The sequence below is a fragment of the Bemisia tabaci genome, chromosome 2, assembly GCF_918797505.1.
Source record: "Bemisia tabaci chromosome 2, PGI_BMITA_v3".
Lineage (NCBI taxonomy): Eukaryota > Metazoa > Arthropoda > Insecta > Hemiptera > Aleyrodidae > Bemisia > Bemisia tabaci.
In genome coordinates, this window is record NC_092794.1 from 10,511,236 (window position 1) to 10,521,327 (window position 10,092).

At 40.6% G+C, this 10,092-nt stretch overlaps 1 protein-coding gene across 1 annotated transcript; it reads right to left on the reverse strand.

The window, feature by feature from the left end:
* Nucleotides 1-800: 800 nt before the first annotated feature.
* LOC109040151 (tumor protein p73) lies at nucleotides 801-5,561 on the reverse strand. The gene has a single exon (XM_019055963.2). It carries the CDS (start codon nucleotides 5,408-5,410, stop codon nucleotides 4,316-4,318), a length of 1,095 nt encoding a protein of 364 aa, XP_018911508.2. The 5' UTR covers nucleotides 5,411-5,561; the 3' UTR covers nucleotides 801-4,315.
* Between the last annotated feature and the right edge of the window lie 4,531 nt (nucleotides 5,562-10,092).

The following is a 10,092-nucleotide window of genomic DNA, read 5'->3' on the forward strand; positions in this document are numbered from 1 at the left end:
ATCCACATGGCATTGAGCAGGATTTACATTTCCCATGGTTTCTGTAGATTTCATTCATCTGCACACAGTTTCTTACGGCCTTTGTACATTTCATTCATGTGCACATAGCTCCTTACGGCTTCTGTAACATTCCATTCATTTGCATACAGTTTCTTGGGGCGTGGATACGTTCACCTGTAATGTTACATCTCTATCTGAATTTGACTCCTTCATGCTTGTAGTTTTTACTAAAGTTGATAAGATATTTAATTTCAAATTAAAACACTGCGTAAAAGGAACTTCCTTCTTGTAGCATGTTGTATGAATGATGTGATTCTAGACTTGAGTGATTTCGCTTTTAGTTGATTGCAGCGTAGGCTAGCAGATGGCCCATGGGCCGGAAAGCTCAACACAACGCATTATCGTGTGAGTAGACCCTTATTGAAAAGATTATCCTCGATTTTCGTTTGGAAAATCATGAGGAGACCCTTCTGAACAACGGACAATAGAATGAAGAACAAGATTTTAGATTTTAGCCTCCAAAAAACGTTACTGCCTCTAGTGCCTCTTCTCCTGAAATGGTCAACATTTAGAATCGCAGAGACACACTTCGTAATTACCGCGCCGATGTTGATGGTTTCTGTGCCTCTTGTCACCAGTTTTTCCGTCCGGAGGGAGCTGGTGATTGAATTTCCAACCTTGGTAATCTTTGTTTCTACGTCATTGGATTTTGTCGCACTGGGCCGAGTATGTTCACCTTGTAATCAGTCTCAGTCTCGCAATAACAGCGAATTGACGACTCATTTTTATTTATTTATTTATTTATTTATTTATTTAATTTTAGTTTTCCTGTTGATAATGAAATCGTATGGTTTTTTCCGAAATTAAAGTGTGCGTCCGGATTTCTGCCGTCCAATAAGTATCAACCCTAGTATAAACCACTAGATAGGGTTGCAGTCGTTGCAGGTCATTTGCACAAATTTTTGTTTTCCTCAAAATATTGACAGTTGCACAAATATTCATAATTATTTATTTTTGGTAGAAAATGGCAACGCTTAAGTGACAATTATGAAGACGTTGCGTTCGACTAGTAGCGCTCTTATTCAGTATCCACTCAGTCATCCACTGGCCGCGCAACATGGCTTTTCGTATTTCAGAAACTACTTAAAACAAGGAAAGCTTGATAACCGAAAACCATGTGTACAGTTTTCAAAGACATTTAAAAGATCGTAATAAATCCTATAGGTGTGTTGTGTGACCACGTTGCGCGGTCATAAGGCTTGATGCACCTTTCCCTCCCACCCTTTGGGCTGCAGAACCGGTAGACGATGACACATTGCCACGAACATCAAATGGTGCTGAAGTATTTCACAGGCACTTCATGATGCTTTTTTACCGCAAGGGCCCCTCTGTTTACTTACTGTCCGAAAACCTAGTTGAACTCCAAGCGGAGACCTACATGAAGTTGAAAATCTGCCACAAAAAACTTGAAAAAGTTGGTATTTTTCAATCATCTAACATGCTGTGTTGCCGCATCGTGCAATTTGTGCAAATGACCACTTTTTTTGTCATTTGCACAAAATTTGTGCAAATGACCATCAACCGGTTGCAGTGCCTTCATTGGAGGAGTATAGTCACTGAGGGATCCATTCCTGATTGGCTCACAGTTAGCCATTGCAGGTCATGACCATTCCGAAATCCATCTCTTTTGATTTGCTCCCCTACTGCAGCCTTTCCCCAAATTAAGTTGTTAGTTCATAACAGACAATAGGTTACTTACGCGGTTCTTGAAAGAAAAAAACACGTCGAGGAGGTCGCGATTTCCTCTCGCCTTCCGCAAACAAATCGGCGCGGCGTCGCGTCGAGGTTTCGCGCTGGAAACGGGCGCGAGTGGGAAACCGAATCCAGGGAAGCGCGTAAACTGGAATACATCACGCTTCCTTTTATTAAATTATTCTTTTCTGCAAGTGCTGTCAAGATTTAATCTTTAATTAATAATTAATCCGGGCTCGCGTCTTGGTGCGCCGATGCCAGCCGGGCATCCATCACGCACGGGGGCGTGAGAGGCGCGCACGCGCGTGAGCCAAGATAAGCGCCCTTTATCTGATCCGAGCGCCATTCATGTTGCATCCAGCAACGCCGGCCGGGGCAGTTACGGATCACGAATTTTACTATCAATTCGTTCTATTAATACAACCGTCCACGGAAAAAGCGCAAAAAAATTCGAAAATTTAAGTCATTGACGGCGGAGAACAACCGGTAGTTTTATGCTGCAGCAGCTTTTGTATCGCTTGTATTTCTCGGGTCTGCATTTTTCCTTTAGGGTATTGCTAAATTCTGATATGCCTGATTATCACTTGTAGTTTTATGCTGCATTTTCTTGAAACATAAATTGTATTATTCCTGTGCCACCGCATTATCATTGTAGTGCGCTTTTCCCAGACCCTAGCCAACTCTGAGCTTCCGTAGGCGTAGGAGACACAGGTTGGCGCCCGAAGTCCAGCTATTATCGCATTTTTTCTAGAGTTGAGTGAAATCCTGTGTCCTCCTAGCCATGCAACGGGAAGAGTGATTTTTCTTCGTTACAAAAATGGCAAAGCACATTGAATCTAGAGTCCAGACTCTTGAAAACATCGACAAGAAAAAATACTCTTGATTCAATCAGATTTAAGCTTAAATCAAAAGGAAATCCGCTCAAATTAAGAGGCTTGGTTCTTGATTTAAGCAAAAATCCGATTGAATCAAGAGTATTTTTTCTTGGCGATGTTTTTAAGAGTCTGGAGCTGGACTCTAGATCCAATGTGTTTTTTTCCAGTGACCGGAAGAGCGCACTACGAGCATTTCCGGACACTTTTCAGGGTGTATAGCGATTTTCAAAAATGAAATTCCCTGATATTTCCCTGAATTCTCCGGCAGAAACGGCCATAATACCAGGAAGAAATTTAGATGTTGCAACGTCGGTTGGGCAGTTACGGATCACGAATTGCATTATCAATTCTTCGGTAAATACAACAGTCCACAGAAAAGGCGCAAACAAATTCGAAAATTAAGTCATTGGCGGCGGAGAACGGTGGAGCGTACCACGAGCATTTTCGGACACTTTCCAAGGTGTCTAGCAATTTTCTAAAATAAAATTTCCTGACATTTCCACATTAAAATACAAGCAGCCACAGGAAAAGCGCAAAGAAAAAGCGAACATTGAGTCATTCAGATCAATGAATATACGCAAAGAGTTGTTTATAACCTAAATTTGAAAGCCTCCGAAATCAGTTGGGTCCTTAAAATTAGGGGTGAGTTAGCCTATCTGAACAAATGCAGCTACCTCGGTGAATGAATATGTGGAATGTTCTCTGTGCAACCTGCGCCAGGAGGAGAGTGTTTTCCATTTCGTTGCGGTGTGTCCCATCCTAGCGGAATGGAGGACTACACTTCCAAAGGAGTAGGTTGGACACAGAAGAGTTCCTGCGAAATCTGAAAAGTGACGGATTTGGCTTATTAGCAGCTTTTTTTAAGTTTGCTTAGGCCTTCCGCTATCAGTTCGATTCGGAATTTAACTTTTGATATAAGTGAGGATTGTCTCGGAAATCGTCCGCTTTGTATTTCTGTTTATTATATATTTGACATTTTACATTATTTTATATTATTTTCTATTTCGTGTCCACCTAATAAGTATGTTTAAATAAGCAGCCTCCCCTCAATGGCTACAATGCCAGAAGGCTCCTTGTGTTAGAGGTAAAAACAATGTTCTGTAATTTAATGTTCGTATAAAATAAACTTATTATTTACTTATTTATTTATCTCCATGACAAAGAGCAGGGTACAGTTGGTGTTGAACTCTGAAGGCCCTACTTACTGTATTTTATATCATACCGACGAGTCATTTGGTGGATTTTATACAATTCACAGGATAAAAGATGGAATATATCATGGATTAAATGTTTCGTGGTTGAAAAAACCTTCAATGTCTACTTTGAAGAATTGACGTGTCCCTTCGAAGAGAAAAATTCACGCAACTCGTACGTTCAAATCAATGCCGAAAGGTGTGTAGATTACTATGTATGCGAGGGTTAATATTGTCAAGATAACTACGAAAAAAGCGGCAATTCGTACAAAGTAAATAGATTTGATTTCCTAATCCAGGAGATATACGAAGAGAATGCAAAATTTGTTCTTACTGAGAGTACTCTAAGAATTTATTATTAATGCACAGCCATTGTATAAGCCATTGTAAAAAAATAAATCAACTGAAAGACATGGGTCTGTACAATACAGAAAATTTAAACAATAAACAAAAGAAGAGAGACTCAGAATCGTGAATCAACATCCTGGATGACCATTATTTCTTCAGGAGTTTTTTGTAGAGAGCTCTAACTTTTTCATCGTCGTTAGTTTCCCACTTATGAAAACGACCAGCTAGTAACCTCCTTACTTCTACGAGCCGTGGTGCCGGAAGATAGTTCAGGAGGTCAAAGAAACATCTATCAATCGCTTCTTCAGGAGACTCAAGCCTCATTTGCTCCTCTTTCTTAAGAAGCTTTGTTTTACCGGAGTCTTGAGAGCTGGAGCACTCTTTGGCGTCAAGCTCCTCCCGTCTCATATCTCGTTTTATGCATGCACAAATTTTGAATCCCCATGTTCGTCTTCCATACACATCTCCTTGTCCATTTTCTAAGGTAAAAATCACGTGAATGGCTCTCCTCTCCATACCCTTTGCGCAACTGGTTTGACAGACAAATTTGTAGTCAATCTGAGTTTCCCCTTGCCCTGCGACCATATTATAAAAGTCAGGATCGTTGACTTGAATCGGTATTTTCACGCTACATCGGCCACTGACAGGATCTTTTTCATAAATGGCATCATCTCGTGGGCATCGCAGAACATGCTCAATCATTTCTTCATCTAGACCTGTATTGAGAGGATGATTTGGTACACTGTGAGTTGGACATCTTTTCACAGGTACTTTTGTGAAGTCCGGGGAGGTGTAAATAGGTGTGGCACGGATAAATAACATACACGGCATATTTGTAGCTGATGTTGGCTGCCATGAAAATTGTAGAGACACTGTGTGATTTATCTCGACAAAAATTTTGGACAGTAAAATTGAGCAAACCCACTTCTGCCCATTTTGTTCTTGGGCTTTGGTGCCTGCTAGCATTTCAAACTTCAAGGAACTATTATACTCGGATACTGCAGGCTCCACCGATGTAGGCCGGGGTCCACTATCCTTCGCTGCATGAAGAAGCAAGTTTTTCGTTTCATGAAGACGGCCGTTCCGTTCCAAACTTCTAATTAAAACAGAGTGATCATCTGCGACATCAGAATCGCTCATCAACCTTTGACTTCCTTCGTTAGGGAAAAGTTGGGAGAATGATAATCCCCCTGTGCCAAAGGCAGACAACACATCTTGGGACAACGGGTCTAGCGAATCCATGACACGTAAATAAAACTCAATACTTTTGTGTAGTTAATGAAAATAAATATAATATTGATATTTCAGTTCACAAATTGTACTAACGTTCTAATTCGTAACACGGACGTAAAATGACTGATTCATGACACGGACGGTTTCAATGTAAATGATCTCGACTCTATAAGATAGGTAATCACTGAACGATGTGGACGCCACAAGTCATCCCAGTCATTAACAGTGGCGTGGCGTGATTTGCGATATATCGATTGTTATGCCATTTAAACCTATGGAAAAATATCGATTATCAGGGCGTTCGCAGCGAACACCCTTAGTAATCGATTCTTTACTATAGCTTCAAATGGCGATATATCGATAATCGATCCTTCACGCCACGCCACTGGTCATTAACGCAATCAAATGATGAAAGAGAATGATCAGGATTTCAATCGCAGTTGAGGCGGAAGGAGACTTGTACAGTTTAGGAGAAGGAAGAATAGATCGATCGAAAACCTCCTCTGCTGAATCAACTCAATCCGAAAATCGATCCTCTGGTCCTCTGGAGATTTAAAATTAATCGAGACGTAGTTTTGAGAAAAAGTTCGGGGGCATTAGAAGACATTGGAGTGGTCAAGAATTAGAGAGATTTCATGAAATAAATTCGGGAAAATTGACGAATTTTTCAAGTCCTATGACGTTCAACGAATGGACTTCTTGTTGCGATGAGAAACCACTATTTTAGAGTCATCCATAAAAGCAATTATCTAAATATCTAAAGAAACCTATGTCACGGATGAGGGGCACCTGAGAATGAGGTTCTTTACAGCACGATTTAGAACAAACCTTCGAGATGAAAATAATTTAATACGGACTATTACCGTTTTACATGGATATCATTTCCGAATTATCTTAAATCCTAATGTACAGTCTCTGTACATTTTGCAGATAGCTAGGGCCGGTGGCCGGTACTCAGGCCCACCCATTATGTTATTGTAAATAGTTCATAAGTTATAACAACTAGGGTTAATACATGTATTTTGTAGTTCTCTATATATTTAATAAACAAAGAAAAAAAAATCATTTCCAATTTCCATTCTGAATCGCTCATTTTTAAGTCCACTTGGTAACAATGAGCGTTAGTGAAACGATTTCAAGCTGGCGTACGAAGAAACATGTATCGAATGGAAGTATGATGAATTAAAAACAGAGGGATTGTTCTGTCGTTAATTCGCATGCAAATAAGAGGCGATAAATAAGAGAGGGCACGAAGTTAGCGTAATTAAAACAAATTCAGCGTCGAAGAGTCGCCGGTAGCCAGTCCCGTAGAACGGGTTCCACCGGGAGCGTGCAGAAAACAAGAACGCACCTCGCAAAAAAATCCCGGGCTTTCGTCTGAAATTCTAATGAGAGACGCACACGTTTTGTTATTTTCTCGTGGAAAAAAAAAATTAGATTATGACAGGTGAGGCTTGAACTGTTGAGTCCTTCACAAACAGAGGGAAATATATTCTCTGCACGCAGAATGAAGAAGTAGTAGGTATAGCCCAGTTTTGTGGCGCTTGTTATCACACCTTTGATCTGGTGGTCCATTACGGTATTGAAGAACTTCGGTTTACCATTATCTGGGGAATAATGGGCCTGTCTAGAACTTTAGGTATAGAGCCAATTAAAGAGTTGCTTCTTAATGAAAATGGCTCAAAAATCACCCAAGCAAGCGCATCGGAAAAGACTGTAACACACCCCTGACTTCACAATCTGTATACGAAATATGCATTTTTTACAGCTTTCCGCTTCAAAAAAGATTTGATAATATACGGCACAGGTGAATATTTCGGAAGAGTCCTCCATCCGGCCCTTGAAGCACTAGGATAACTACATCCGTGCAGTATCATAAAATATTGAATTATTTGAGTTATCTTTTCAACCTTTCCACATAGTTTCGAGGAACCACGCCTAAAACCGCTTCAAAAATTGAAAAAAGTTTATGCAAGTGATTTTAAAGTTTGTTTTAAAAGTTCTGAAATTTTCGAAATGTTTTAAAATGTTTAAATTTTACATAAATACAGGTGGTGGGGGAAGGCGGCATTGTATACAATTAACGATCCACTGACTGTTGCGTTGAAGTCACCTTAAAATACCCTCCTGTGGAAAACAACGCATCAAATAGATTATAGTCCAAGCAATATGGTATGAAACTGGACCTCAGGTGGAAAAAAATCGGAAGCAAGATGAGAAGAAGGTATTCGGTTCTCAAGGAGATTTCTTGTCTAACCGTCATAATAAAGTTTTATTCATTAAGAGATTGTCATCGTACTTAATAAAACGTGGAATTCAAACTGAAACGGCGGAAGATGATGCTGATGCCGTGATCGTCAACTGGGCTCCAGTATAGCGATGCTAACGATGTCGTCATCGTTGGAGAAGACACAGATCTGATCATGCTATTCATCTCTCTAGGCGACCAGTGTGCAAAAAAAAACCTATATTTTTACATTCCCGATAGTTGTAAAAAATCAAGGAAACTTTACCTCCGTTCTAAGGATCTAGATGAGATCGGTAGCGTAAGAGATATTCTGATGCCTTTCCACGCCCTCACTTGCTGTAATACTGATTCTGCTTTATTTAAACGAGGTAAAAAGAAGCCATATTCTATACTAAGAATAAAAACCAGAGGTGAAGAAATTCACCGGCCGGCCAGGTTGGCCTAGTGGTCAGCCCGTCTGACTCTAGGTCAATAGGTACCAGGTTCGAATCCCGGAGGTGGCGTCTAATTTTCACGGAGTTGACGAGTAGATCTGCTGAAATAGATTCTCCTAGGCCCTAATCCCTGAAAATTGGAAAAGCCTGGAGCATGGAGATCCCACGATGTCGACGGACACAAAACATTGTCTAAAGTTGGTTGAAGCTGCTTGACCCGAAGCCATCGAACCAGCAGAAAAAAAAGAAATTCACTCATATTTAAACCACTTTTAGATTTGATCAGCAGCCATGAAATGATAGGAGCAGCGGGTGAAAAGTTCGTCAAATTATGATTCTCTTGACGAGCTTCAATTATTCCTTTTCCATCAAGCAACTGCTCGCTCTCTTCTTTTGACCTTGGTTTCCGCCCCAACCTCAAATGCATCGCAGTATCACTTTTACCGCGCTTTTCTGCAGGTTTGCGAATGGTGAGATGTGAATTTGCCCCAGGAAGAGTGGGGTGTTGGGAGAGGACATGTACTGGTTTCATGCCTAAAGAAGCGTCGATAATCCCTGCACCTGATTTGATACTTTCATTAATTTACTGCGGTTGGGAGGCAGGGTGCCGGAAGAATTGCACTTGCGTCAAATCAACTTTACCTTGTTCTTCTGTTGAGATAATTCCGTCAAAATTGATGATGACGATGGAGATGTTGCATATGTGAGGAATTTGCGATTTGACAATTAATTCTTATGTAGAAGTCCGCGAGAAACACGATGGTGATGTGTGAGGAATTTTCGATTTGACAATTAATTCTTACGTAAAAGTTCGCGAGAAACACGATGGCGTCACTGGTTTTCCCGGAAATAAGCTCCCAAGCTCAAAAAAAGCTCTCAAGATGAGGCCAAAATGGAGGGGATATACCACGCTATCCTGAGAGTCCACGTCTACACCAAGACAAACTCTCCATGCAAAGATAGGGAGCAAATACAGTGACAGGGCTGCCACTGTATTTGGGGACTCGAAAACTGCAAACCCGGCAGCCCGAAGTCGCTCAAAAATACCTTCCAGAGGAAAACAGCGCTCAGGTAGTTATGAGACAACATCATAATCTTAAGATTTGAGATGAAATAATAGCGTCAACGCTACCGTGCGGTGATGAGCGGAGAGCGGCAGTGGCCAGATAAATCGGTGCTTTCTTTAAACGAACCTTACGTTAGGACAAACGTTGCGCCAATTACTCAAGGCACAAAATTTTCGCACGCTGCAGGATCCGGAGTCGTGCCTCTGTTTCCACACGTTCCCGGGGGTGAAACAACTCCTGCAAGATACGAGAGCGAGCCGCAATAAACTGCGGGGTTTCCCGCCCGACACACATCCTATCTCACATCCCTACCACCCCTCGGGGTCAGTGGACACGGCCGCATGACTTCACTTGCGTTTTGGAGCGATAAATACAGAAGAGGAATTTCTCAGATATGTAGAAAGCTGCAATTGAAAATAAAACTAAAAAATAAAGCTTATTATAATCTAAAATAATTTTTTGAGGAACCTGTCTAATTTCATTTTTCTTAATTTGTTGTAATTATTGTATAGATTGTAAATTTGACTTGTGCCGGAGCTGTTTACTACAGGCTGTATGCATCAATGAATTCTATCTGTCTAGAAAAAATATCTAAGCTTGAAAAGGCCCTAGTGCTGACCAATGAAGACGAATTAAAACGCTTAAAATTTTGAAGAGGAAACTTTTAACAGCTGTCAAAAAATATGAATTACGAGACCCTCTTCGTTTAAATTCATGTAAATGAAGACATATCTGTAAAACCAGCGGATGTCAAACATCCGACATTTCGGGGATGACCCTCTTTCAGATTTCGCTAACTTTTAAGAGAGTTGGGACCAAATTTCAGAGTTTCTCATAATTTTTTATTAGATGTGGACAAAAAAGACCGTGTTCTATCTAAAAACAGCGGATGGCGGAATTCGTTGAAATAATATTTTTTTTAACATATAAATAAATTTTTCA

Coding starts and splice junctions, on each gene's coding strand:
- LOC109040151 (XM_019055963.2), bottom strand. CDS start 5,410: ATGGATTCGCTAGACCCGTTGTCCCAAGATGTGTTGTCTGCCTTTGGC.